We start from the raw sequence: 13,925 nt of genomic DNA on the forward strand, positions 1-13,925 counted from the left end.
TTTTGTTTGTATTTGTTGCCAACCGTGCCTTTATTTCATATTTGGAATTAAAGTGTTGAAACAGTAGTAGTAGTAGTAGTAGTAGTAGTAGTAGTAGTAGTAGTAGTAGTAGTAGTAGTAGTAGTAGTAGTAGTAGTAGTAGTAGTAGTAGCAGTAGTAGTAGTAGTAGTAGTAGTAGTAGTAGTAGTAGTAGTAGTAGTAGTAGTAGTAGTAGTAGTAGTAGTAGTAGTAGTAGTAGTAGTAGTAGTAGTAGTAGTAGTAGTAGTAGTAGTAGTAGTAGTAGTAGTAGTAGTAGTAGTAGTAGTAGTAGTAGTAGTAGTAGTAGTAGTAGTAGTAGTAGTAGTAGTAGTAGTAGTAGTAGTAGTAGTAGTAGTAGTAGTAGTAGTAGTAGTAGTAGTAGTAGTAGTAGTAGTAGTAGTAGTAGTAGTAGTAGTAGTAGTAGTAGTAGTAGTAGTAGTAGTAGTAAAAGAGTCAATGCCGTATACGTGAAATTCATTGTTAACAGAAATGCACTGTTACGTTAACAAAACTTACCGAAACATTCAATGCAGAAGACGCATGGGTTATCAGGAGAAAGGGAATCCAACTTACAACCATTTGCTTAGATATAGCGCTTCTAAATGAAGTTATTGGCATGTCGAAAAAATTATGCTGGCTTTTAAAAGCACATTAGCAATCCTCGGAGCACGAATGGGGAAATGATTATCACTCTGATGTTTCTTTGTAGATAGAATGTTAAACGGATAATGACTTCATGGACGTGTGGGTAAGCTGTTGAAATTGATGGTTTTTTATATCAAGTTTGTCGTTACACAGTTTGCATAATAAAATGAGATCAATTTTTATTAGTTGAAAGAAAATAGGAAGTAGTTCAAGATGTTTGAGCCAACTGCGCTTTTGATCCATTTCACCACTCTACAGCGTAATTTTTCCAGCCGTCGCATTTGGGTGATTCTGAATGATCAAGCGAGACTTCAATATATTAGTATTGACTGACTGAGTGTAGTATAAATAGGTTTCTTCCGTTTCTCTGAAGCACTGAAAGGAACCTTTCGTCTCAGAGAATGAAAGAAATGATTTGGTTAGGTCAATTTTTCATCGATATAAGTTTCCCAAGACATTTTTGCAGTAATAATAAAAACCAAGTCAGTAATTTGGCTCGTCGATGTTAGTAAGTTGTTAATCAACATAAAAAAGCAATTCAAATATTTCATTAGAGGACAGTACAGAACACTATAGAAGAAGATTAGACTATTGGAAGACTACCAATTAAATTGGATATCCAGATCCTGCACAAGTTCTGACCCGGCGGATTAAGGAATCTTCAAGTCGTCACAATAGAGAAAGTATTTGCTCACTTCAAGGTTGTCGCCATTATCCCTAATGAAGAGAGTGAATAGTAAGGGACCAAGTTAGCTGCCCAAGGTATCGGAATTTCCGACAAAAGCGAGGAATCAAATTTAACACATTGTCTCCTGTTGAACAAAAAGGAACTTATAAGTGTCGGAAGGTTGATTCATTTATTCTTCATTTATTTTGTCACTAATAGGCTATGTTTAACGGAATCAAACGCTTTCCTTCAGTCAAAATAAATTGAAACTACCGGCAAAATGTTTTCACGTAAAGAGTAGATATGGTTCAAAAAAGATAACATCTGGATCAAAGTGCAGCGGGATTGCATAATTCCATGCTGTTGATTTGAAATAGAAGAGTGAACCCTAGGATACACATAATAAAAAAGGCATACCGGTACTAATGACAATTTAGATAGAATACTAATCGAACGATAATTGGTGACATCACTAGTTGAGCCAGACTTGTGAATGGGAGTTTCATATGATAACTTCCAGACCTCTGATAAACCAGAGTTTCTATTACGACAAATGACTGGTGAAGTGCAAACCTTTAAATTCCGTCCGGACCAAATGCGAGGGAATTTTCATTTTGACGCAGTAAGGATTCATACTGACCAGTAGTGAAAACGATGTCGCCTAGAACAATATTTTTTGCTGTGTGAAAGGGTTTGTAACACTCTTTGTCGTTATAGAGGGAGCCAAGAAATTCATTGAAAATGGTTGCTTTACTGACAGCGGAAGCAACCTTGACACATCGTGGCCTAGACACATCGTCGTTGGGTAGTTTTGGGTAGTTCTAAGACTTCTCAGAATTTTGAATTACTCTTTGGGATCCTGTAAGTCCAATTTCTCAACGAAAAAGCATTTTTCGTTTTCGTGGAATCTGCGACTTGTTTCTGCAGGTCACGGCGCCACAGCGAGCCGAGAACATTCCATTTTTCTCTACTTTTCTGTTTACTGAATATTTGAAAGATAAATAGTATGTGAAGAGTAAAAACCGGACTAGTTCAAACAGCTTGAACGTTTGCGAGATAAGGCATGATATAATCGAAGATATTTTTCGTCGGGTAATTTTGGGGGATAAAATCCAAAAACTCTCCCCCCTTTCACTGATCTTACATCGCTTTAATTGTTCGTTAATTAATTAATCGTACGCCAATTTCGAAACTGGTGTTTGTGTATGTGTGTGTGGGAGAGAGAGAGAGAGAGAGAGTGTGCGTGCGTGAGTGTGTGAGTGTGTGTTTGTGTGTTTATGACAAACATGAACTACCTTCATCAACGGAGCTGGAAGACTTCCACTTTCAAAGTGATCCTGACATTTTTGGTAGGCCACTTCTTGACTGACCAACCCCTCTTGTATCAGAACACTGTAGCAAGCCACCGCGCCACTCAAATAAGTAGAGTTTTTTTGGCAGTTCCTCTGGTCTGCGCCCTCCACTTGTGCGGCCATTGTCAACGTTACATATGCAAAAGATATCAGGAGAAGAGACATTGCCCCGTCTAAAAGATATGTTCCTGTCAGTTGTTGTCCAAAAAACTGTAAAAACTAAAACTCGCATCCATTTTTTTCTATTTTTTGTTGGCACCGATTGAAGGAATGTTTAAAATTATTGGCCATTGCCGCTAGTTTTTAAAATTTGTAAAAACTTTATGCGTTTGCATTGAAAACCAAGGTAAATCGCTGCTTACGAGCGTGCATCAGTTCTGAAATCGTCGCTTTTTAATGTTCGTAGGCGAAAAACGACGGCTGTTACGTGTCTTTGTTCTTTAAAAAAAAAAGAAAACATTGAATTCCAAAATGTTACACACCTAAAAGTGTCAACAAAATGGCAATGTACAAGTTCTAAAATACATAAAACAATAAGAAAATATTTTATTTACAACGTTTGGAATACTAAAAACATAAAAATAAATATATTAGAAAATAAGGAAATTAAAAACAATGAAAACTTAAAAAAGGTCCCTCAACAAATCTCTGTATTCCAACGCCTTTGGGTCCTTCAGATATTCCTTGAAATAGAATTCTTTCAAAAAACCTTTGATGTTCTTAACATTATCGAGTTTTTGTCTTTGTTCATATGGAACTTCATTGTACAATTTCATGGCTTGCAGCATCAATGATTTATCGAGGAATTCCGAATTACTTTTCACAGCCGGATAAATTTTTCCCGTTCTCGCATTCTGGTTACAATTAGAAGTTTGCAATAAATTGTTGTTACTAAAAGCTGGCAATTGTTTCCTAATATATTTCAAGAAAAAAACCATACATCGATATTTGAGAAGGAATTCAACAGGCATGATTCTGTTTTTTATTTTTAAATCAGTCGAGCGATCATACTTTTTTCTTTTGAAACACACTTTTATTCCCCAATTAAGTTGTTTTTCTAATGTTATCATGAGATTTTTTCTGATACCAACGAGCATAAGAGATGAGTAATGAATGTGACTTAAAACAAGAGCGTTCAATAGTGTTACTCTAGTTTTTATAGGAAAACAGTTCCTTATATCTTTCAAGATTTTGATGCTGCACGCCATTCTGGAGAGTATTCTTTTGATCTCTTCTTTAAAGTTTAATTTGTTGTCTAATATTATTCCTAGATAATTTACCGACGAAGTTTCTTCTATGTTCACATTGTTAACATTTAGATAAGACGGAGTTCGTGCTTTTTTGATGGAGCAAACACGATATATTCTGTCTTCTTATTGTTCATCATTAATTGATGTGATTGGAAGTAATAACATAGTTTTTCAATATTTTTTTCCAAATAACTTCTGGCTATATTTTCTTTAGTATGAGAAGAATAGAGGAAAGTGTCATCGGCGTACTGGATTACTTGACAATTGTTATTATCAATAGCTCTATGAAGATCATTCACATAAATGTTGAACAATATTGGTCCTAATACTGTCCCTTGCGGCACTCCTCTGTTAAGTAAAATCCAGTCGGACTCATTTCCCGAGAAAACTACTTTTTGAGTTCTGTCTTTCAAATATGATCTAATTAATTGTGTAGATGTTCCGTCGAATCCTAAACATTTCAATTTTTCTATTAGTATTTCGTGTGAGATTGAGTCAAATGCTTTTGAGAGATCGAGGAATGCTCCACAAACAGTATTCTTTTTATCCATTTCGGTTCGTACATATTCCGTACATTGTAGTATGGCATCTGTTGTGGACACTTTTTCCTATATCCAAATTGTTTAGGTGACAGCAAGTTATTTGAGATCAAATAGTCATTAATTTGGTTCCTTATAACTTTTTCAAAAATTTTTGCCAATGCGCCGGTTACCGATATTGGGCGATAGTTAGTGGGATCTTCTGTGTTTCCTTTTTTATAAAGAGGTGAGACCAAAGCTTTTTTGAGGTCAGTCGGAAAAGAAGACTCAGAAATAAACTCATTTATCAGAAAACAGAGAGGCTCCGCAAGGACCGATTGGGCATCTTTCAACGCCCATGCGGGAATTTTTGAAGGACCCAAAGGTTTGTTCACATTCAAACATTTTATTAAATCATGGACTTCTTTACAAGTAACATATTTGAAAAAAAAATTATTTGCATTTCCCGTATCAGCTGAGAACAATGTTTCATCAATTTTTTTTCTTTCGCCAAAGTATTCCCCCAAAACTGAAAACTTGAAGTTCAAAAGGTTTGCGATGTCTTTTCCGTTCGTAATAAGCTCACCGAAACTGTTACGCAGAGTATCTATTACAATTCGTTGTTTTTCTTTGTTCCTAACTTCTTGTATAAATTTCCAGCGACTTTTTTCTGTGTTCAGAGAAACAAAGTCTTTTAATAAGGAAGCTTCTTTTTCTGATTTGAAATTTTTTCCAGATATGAATTTATTTCTATTCAGGAAAATTTTCGGTTTATCATTCCTCACAAAACAAGATTTCAATGGTGCATGCACATTTATTGCTTGCTCGACTATGATACAAAATTGGAACATCATTTCGTTAGCATTTTGTGACATCCAGAAAAAACTCCAATCTGAACTCCGAATATATTCCTGGAATTTTTCTTTAGAATAGTTCTTTTTGTCGAAGAAAGTTTTTTTGATTGGCATTTGTTTCATCATCATTTTTTCCTCTAATATAACAACTGTTCCATAGTGATCACTATTCAAGATGCTCTCTGTAACAAAACACTTTTTGAAGTTTTCTGTGATGATATAATCAATCAATGCAGTCTTATTGATACTCTGTCTTGTCCCTATCTTTGTGTTACAAGACACCAACCCGTACGGAATAAATAGCGTTTCTAATTTTCGTTTTTCGTTCTTTTGAAAAAAATCAATATTGTAATCGCCCATCAAAATTATTCGTTTGTTCTCAGCTGCAGTACAGTCAATTCCCAGCGCCAGTTCTGACAGAAACATTTCAGAAAGGTGTTTGGTCGGGCAGTACGAGATATTTATCAAATACTTTTTTTTTTTAAAAAAAAAAGTATTTGATAAATATCTCGTACTGCCCGACCAAACACCTTTCTGAAATGGTATGTTATTACCATTGGTATGTTCAGTTTTCAAATGTAAAATTGAACATACCTTTATTATTGGTATGTTCAGTTTTCAAATGTAAAACATCGCCCGTAAGTTTGGATTAGCAGTTGGAAACTTGCGTGTATTTGGCATTTAAATTTAAAGCAAAAGTTTGGAATGCATAGATTTAGCTTATAGTGGACTTAAGTTGATCAGGAGACGTAGTGTAGAGATTTATGTCTACTTGAGTTGGGAATTACTCGGGTCGAGGAAAAGTCGGAAAAAATGCTTCATAAGCGGTGAAAAATTGATATTTTTTCATCGCTAATTTTGTACATAATTTTGGGGTGAAATATGTTGAAATTATGTAATTTCACTGCCACAGAAAGCGGTCAGCGCATGGGAGTTCACCCCCTTACAAGGGTTCGAACCTCTCACCTAATGCATGTCATTCACTTCTTCTTCCCTTGCGCCATCTCTCACTAACTGTTAACATTTTTGTTTTGAATAAAAATCAAATTCACTGCACTTTCTATTGAATATTTGTAAGATTAGAAATTTTTAGCGGTGATATTACATATTTTAGCGGTGAAATGTGTTAATTTTTTGTAAGATCATCGCTTACTGTAGTGGTGAAATTATATAAAATAACCGCTTGGGAAAAAGTGTCAAGAAGATGTAAGATTAAGGTGTAATATTATGGGAGGAGGCCTAAATCTAACAATTCCTCCCTGATTACCCATTAATTTCACCGCGTTCACTGCTGATCTCACACAATTATAACACTTTTTTCTAAGCTGTGAATTTATATAAGTTCAGCACTAAGTCAAGTGGTGAAATTATTCATTTTCATCGCTATCACCGCTTATCTCACATAAATTGGACACTTTTTTCAGAGCGCCGAACTTATGTAAAATTACCGTTAAAATCAGCGGTGAAATTCTGTAATTACACAGCTACAAGGAGATAAAGTTTTGTTTTCAACGCCTGATTTATGTAATTACAACGCATTCACCGCTTATCTTTCAAAACTTCCCGCTTTCACCGCTTATCTTACATAAACTTGCGTTGAATGGTGGTGACATCTCGGCCAATGGTATAAATAATTCGCTATATTCAACGCAAAATTTGAAATATCGACGCTAAATTCCACGCAAAATAAGTGGGATATTTGCTTAGCCCAACGCAAAAATTATGTCAGATGCACGCTAAATTCAACGCTTAATATGTAATATGGGCGTTGAATGCGCTGAATTTATGTAAGATCTACGCTAAATTTAAAGCACAATATGTAAGATCTACGCTAGTTTCAACGCAAATTTTGTAAGATTGGCGTTGATTGCGCTGAAACTATGTCAGTTCTTCGCTAAATTCGTCGCAAATTATGTAAGATCTACTCTAAATTCAACGCAAAATATGTAATATTGGAATTGAATTTATGTAAGAGTCACGCTACATTTAAACAAAAATATGTAAGATCTACGCTAAATGCAACGCAAAATTTGTAAAAACTATGCTCATGCGTTGATCTTGCACAATTTCAACAAATTCAACGACAATCTTACAATTTTCGTTGGACGGTGTTGACACCACGAGCCCGATATAAATAATAGTTTACGACCGCGCTAAAGAAAGTTGGGTGATATATCTTGAGCAAACAAATTATTGAACAAAACCGTATTACGCTTTAAAAATATTTCGGCTACTTAAAAAAGTTGTGTTTGTGCATCAAGCCTAAGTTCAAGTCCACTAGAGAACGAACTTAAGTTCTGAAGTGAACTTGATAAAGTGGAGAAAACTAGAATTTCTTTTCGATGTGACGAAAGTAAGGAGTAACAAAATCTGTTACCCGGCAGCTTTAAATTATAATCATCAGGGAGCGCTAAAGTTTTGTGCACCTATTGCTCAACAGATTGTTCATGTATATTGGGGTTACGCGTCCAGTAACATTTTTATATTCCAAGCCATTAGCGCCTAAAAGAAAGTTGATCAAGAAAAATCAAGAAAAGTGGTTTAGAAAAATGGTGTAGAGGGTTTTTAAGTTGTTTACCGTGAAAAAAATCGGTTGTTTTAAATTGATAGTTTTTCGGACCTGATATGGAAAACCTCATATTTAATAGAGTTGAAGTTGAAAGCACGTAAAAATTGGATGATCGACTAATTAGAGTACAAAAAAATTGATTTCGATATCTGATTTGATCGCAAACCAGCCCCCATGGAAGTACAGCACGGCTGTGTTCCGGTAACTAACATTTGAATTGCTCGTGGAACATTTATAGTAGACTCATAATTTTTGGAGGGTAAAGCTCCACTTTTCAAGGGCTTTTCAATGATGCTCCTTTTATGTTCTTGTGCGATGGGAAGTCGGTGATTCCTGATGACCGGAATGCCGAAAACCAACAATTGGTCTTTTTGAGCCATCATTTGATATTGATATGGTCAAAATATGATAACCAGTACAGTTAACCGCCTGGTTACTTAGTCCGATTCTCGATTTTTCAGTTTTTGGCCCCTGTGTGGGCAAGAAACCGAAAAACCCAGAATCGGACATAGTGACCAGCGGGGTATTGAACTTTAAAAGTTTTCCTGCAGTACACGGCTCACACTGATTGATCCGTTGGCTGCTAAACGTTGCAGTCAGGTTGGTGGCACCCTGTAGTTTCTAAAAAATTTTATCCGAAAATGTTTTGATCAGTTTTCCCCGAGTTATGACTTTGGGAGTTTTGGAGTCCTACGGGAGGTCAATAAAAATGTTCACAGTCTTTGCTCATGTACGACCGAAACAATTTGTGGCCAATTGTTAGGTTTTGGAAATTTTTAATTTTTGGAAATGGTTTTTTGTTGGCGTTTTTCAACTGGAGGAATTTTATGAAAAAACAGTATTTTTGCGAAAGAGGCTTTCTGTTGTTTTTTTTGTAAAATTTTAAAGACGAAGTAACTCATGATCTTGACAAAGATTAGTTACAGCTAGCTATTTATGAAAACGAAAATGGAGCGTTATGAAATTTTCAAAGGAAAGTTTAGTGTTTACTAAGCTAATCATAACAGAATTGATATGCGCATAAGAGTTTACAAAAGAGTGCAAAGATCGTTTGACACTGATTGATTGCATAGGAAACTGATCCCTCCTATGGAATATGACAGATTTCAACTTCAAGATGAAATACTTGTTAAACAGATTAAGATTTGTTGGCTTAAGATAAGAGAGTATTGTTTGGCTATAAGTTTACGTGACAAACTTAGACAGAGAGAGGCACATAGTATAAACTTTTGCTTAAGTTAGAGAATATGAAAGAGTTGTTTTCTGATGAGAAAAGGTTTGAAGTAAAATAAACTGAGAAAATGATTCTAAGAGAAACCGGAAAACTTGAAGTTCAGTGAGACTATACATGAGAAGTTGTAGGTACAAGACGATTTGCCATACTGTGAGCATTTAGGTTAAGTTCGATTTGAAAATGAACCAAGAAAATTCCGCTATTAGTTTCCTAATTACTCATACTAATTGCCTTGAGATTTTTTTCTATTGAATTGCAAGTAATTTTTTACCATTGTTGTCTATATTAGTATAATTGATATTACGAGCGTCATTAGGAATTAACTATTTTTGAGCAAAGACAATCTTTTTTGAACAGTGTACAAAAGAGGAAGAGGGCCAAAAGCTGACTTACAAATTAGCGCTTGTTTTACAAATTCAAAACTTTGGGTTTATTTATTTTGATCGAATCGGGTGACCCAATCTTCTCACTGTTATTAGCCTAGCAGAAATTCAGAAAACGATCGAAATCGTTTTGTTCTGTTTCAAAACGCAAATAAAAACTGTCGGTTTGTTTGGTGTTTTATATTGAGTTTACATCAATTTGAACTCAGCTTTTTTCAGCGAAACTGTTAACATTTATAATTTTGGATCAACAAAAGATCTAAAAATTAGAATTGAAGAATATCAAAATCCTGATTTCCTAGAACGATCAAGCCTTCAGTAAAAATTTCCATGGCATCCAAAAATTTTGCAACTGGCTTGGCCTCCTTTTTATCACGCAAAACGATCATTTCGTTTCAACCTAACGCCATTGTTCCAAAAAAATTAAAGAAAATTGATGTAGCTTTATGTGCAGCCTGTTCGAGTGGAAAATATGATTGAAAAATGTTCACCACAAAAAGATTCTTGTTCATAAAAATGTTTCCGTTAGTTTTGTTGGAGCTTTTAACAGAGCCAGAATACTTCAGATACAGCCTATTTCCAGTACACAGCTAATTACTTTCAGTGAACGCATAAAGCACATTTTTAAAGGTTCTGATTTTTTTACGAAATCTGTTCAAATAAACAATTCATAGAGAGGTCAAAATTTAGAGCTTGCATTACTTTGAAAAACATTGTTCACAATAATTTAAAACAAACTGATATTGTATCGGAGAAACTCTAAATCCGATCAACAATCACTTTAATGATTGATAATCTATGGGTGTTGGCGTCCCTTTTGCCATTTAAGAAGATTATATTTTACATCCTTGTTTCAGTGTCCTCTGTACGTCAAACGAACAAAACTGCAATGACGAACAATCACAGCTCGACTAGATCGAGAACATCGATTTGAAATTAGTTTTGAAAATCAGTAAGAGCTTATCAAAAAACGATTTGAAAACAATTTAAAAAACAAAGAGATTATCTCAAGCGTTGCTCAGCTCGTGGATAATGTTTTAACTGTGTTGCAGATTTAATATATTTTAATTTGCACAACAATTTCAAAAAACAGCAGTTTTTTGTAGCCAAGAGGTTAAGCTCAGTCAACTTGCAACTCTTAATAAACTCTTTTCGTAAACACTATTTCGGAGAAATTTTATATTATTATTTCCTCTTGAAGAAAAAAAAATTTGACATCAAAACTACAAACAGTTAGAAGAAATGCTTATAAGGAGGAAAAAATTAGAACTTACACGATTTGAGAAAAAAGTTTTCCAACAAAATCAGACAACTTGTATTGGAGAAAATTTTGGTGGGAATGAATGGTATTTTTTTACCGGGAGAGCATCACAGTTTTGTCTGTATATCGCGGGGAGTTGAATCATGTGAACAAGCATCTGGCGCTCAATTTTAGATGCCACCCAGCTATCAGCCACAGAGGAAGAAGAAGAATTATGTCTGTCAAACATTGAGAGCTGAAGCACGTGAACAAGAATCTGACGCTCAAAATCTGCTCACTTGCAGAGCCGATGACATGCAAATTGTGAACAGAAAATTAAGATTCATGAAGCGAGGAAGCTGTATTTTGCATGAAATAATCATTTTTCCCCCTTCTGGTTTCAATATCACTTCAAATACGACGGGGAGATGGGTCGTTTATCTTGTAAAATCTTACAAGATTCTTGCAAAAGATTTTTACCTTATAAGATCTCGCAGATTTCCTGCGAAAGATGGTTATCTTGTAAGATTCTTGCAAGTATGTTTCAGTTGAGTTGCGCTCCAATTGGTTCGTATATTTGAATTGTTCTTCATATATTACATTAAAAGCAAGAGAAAGAGTAATGTATATTTGGGTGATTTCTTTGCATTTGATTATTTGAAAATTTATTAGCAAGATAGCAAATTCAAGTTTCCTTGCCTGTTAGTAATTTCGATATTTATTTTTGGTATAATGCCAGAAATTTGTTTATGCCTTGCAAAAAATTGCAAGAAGAGTTGTAATCTTGTAGGAATTTTGTAAAAAGACTGCTTATTATGCAAGATTCTGTCAGAAAATCTTGTAAGACGTTGCATCATCTCTTAATATTCTGAGAGTTTTCTTCAAAAAAATGCAAATTGGATTTTCTATAATGGGCGACACTGTAATAAAAGAAGAAGGGATAGAGGTGAAATACAAATAATTTGCAAAATTAATTGCTCTCAAAAGAAGTTTGAGTCGATTATTGAAACAATAATCGTGTTTGAAACATAAAACCGTGTTGGCCACTTTTATGCAAAATTTTTGCTTGATCATTTTTTGATTTTGTTCTAAAACATTCTGTGAATTATCAAGTGTCTTTTTCACGCTTCATTTCTTCATTATGATTGATTTCAATTGCTCTCATTTTGAAATGAGGTTGCTAATATATTATTTTTTCATCGCGGTTGCAGTTGTAGCTGAGCAGATAAGATGTCTTAATCTTATTCTTAAGGCTCCGATCTTTATGAGCCCAGCGTTTTTGTACCCAACAAAATTTCTAGGGTACACCCTTAAATTAAATTGGCTGCCGCTTGTCGCTCGAAAGCAATTCGTCCGACGTTAGTCGGTCTTTGCTTCATATAGCTGAAAATTGATGTTAGTTTTGTGGAAAATTAACGCAACGTGAATTTAGCCTAATTTGTTGCGATTGAGTTATCTGCTTCAATTGATGACTGCATAACGTTAATTGCACTCTCTTTTAACAGAATTTCTATGAAAGTTTAGCTTCTTTGGTTGTCTAAACAACAGATTTCCCGCAGATATGTGTCAATTTGAGCCTTTCAATGACTTTATACTTCGTACTCACGGCAAGAAAATCTTCAAAAGTTCTCATTACTTCGGACCCACAGTGCTATAAAATAATGGTAGCATCTGGCTATAGCAAGCAGCACAGCAAAAACTCTATATATTTTTGACAATGTGTTATGAGACCTCACAGTGACTAAGAGTTTGGATTACAAAAAATATCTTTTTAGGTCGTCTGCCCGGTTAGAAGACCAATAAGTGAGACGGATTTCGAGTACACTAAGCGTTCTTAGACAAAAATTACTGCGCTTTATTTCAGGTTTTAACCAAGTAATCCAATAAGATAGCTTCTAGACATGTACAATCATTATGCTTCTTGTCCCCCCAGCATGAGCTCTTAATTGAATCGGGTTAAAACAGCTGGTATAATAATAGTTTCATCACACTTTTTTTATCGAGAGATTAGAAGACCATTTTTTTGCCATTTTTCAGTTGTTCCCATTTTATGAGATGCAGTGCAGCTTAAGTTTTGCAACAACAAGTGTTGCAATTGAAACAATATTTGACTGAAATCATTGCAGCAAGGTTGTTATTGCCATTTCAAAATCGTTTATTAAATAGGATTAGCGATGAGGCTAATCCTATTTAATAATTTGTTTTGAAATGGCAATAACAACATTGCTGCAATGATTTCAGTCAAATTTTTCAGTTCATTCGCAACACTTGTTGTTGCTAAACTTAAGCTGCACCGCATCTCATAAAATAAGAACAACTGAAAAATAAATAAATCTAACCAAAGTGGAAATCTTTATGAAAGCGGGTTTGATCACTGGCGATATCTATAAGCATTGGCATTTTTCTTATTTTTCTTGTCGAATGCTTATAGATGGTATTTTTGGTTACATTGAAGTAAAACACAAATTTCACGGCAGTTGTGGAAATTCTTTCCTTCTAGCTGTTTCAACGAAAAACTAAGACCGAAAAAGGGTGACTTAGTATCAGACAATAAAAGCATCAAGAAAACAAATAAATTACAGTACGTTTTCTATGAGTATGTGATACATATGGATACCTAAATATATATCGAAACCTTTATGTGTACTAAATTATTTACCCTCTATATCTATAATTATATCATGTGTTTTATACACTAAAAGTTATGACTTCTATTTATTCACCTATATTAATATTCCCGTTAGTCTACTAAACTATTTCATATTTTGTTCATACCAGTTTATTTTTAGTAATCATAATCTCATTTAGTCAATCTGAATTCAAGTTACTCTGCAAACGCTCTTCATAATCCTAAGTTAATCTTAGCAGTGGATCCGCGTCGCGTTTCCAATAAACAGAATTCGTAATACACAATTAGTTGTGTATTCGCCCAGCACTTGCTATTAAATTCTTAAGACAAAGCATTCGCACCGCGAATCCTAAACTGTTCAATAAGAAAAGATATAACATGGCGCAGTCAGCGACAAAGGACAGCGGCAAATCCCCACTTGGAATTCAACCCTTTTGGGAAAAGGCGACATTAGAACCCCCAATTCGCTGGGAGTTTTGGTGAATACAGTTGAAACTCGCAATCCTCGCTAGAGAGGGAATTGAAGTGGACCTTCTCTTGGTAGACCCTCCAGAACATGTTCTCTT

At 34.7% G+C, this 13,925-nt stretch overlaps 1 protein-coding gene across 1 annotated transcript in view; it reads right to left on the minus strand.

The window, feature by feature from the left end:
- The window catches only part of LOC142348711 (uncharacterized), a 34,048-nt gene extending 23,233 nt beyond the window's left edge, over nt 1-10,815 (minus strand). Inside the window, exons 1-2 of the mRNA XM_075400166.1 lie at nt 10,765-10,815; nt 2,626-2,855 (exon numbers count right to left, since the gene is read on the minus strand). Coding sequence (XP_075256281.1) covers nt 2,626-2,847 — 222 coding nt within the window. The 5' untranslated portion in view covers nt 2,848-2,855; nt 10,765-10,815. The remainder of the gene's footprint in view (nt 1-2,625; nt 2,856-10,764) is intronic.
- Nucleotides 10,816-13,925: the final 3,110 nt, after the last annotated feature.

This window comes from Convolutriloba macropyga, chromosome 10 (genome assembly GCF_964194025.1).
Source record: "Convolutriloba macropyga chromosome 10, txConMacr16.3, whole genome shotgun sequence".
NCBI lineage: Eukaryota > Metazoa > Xenacoelomorpha > Acoela > Convolutidae > Convolutriloba > Convolutriloba macropyga.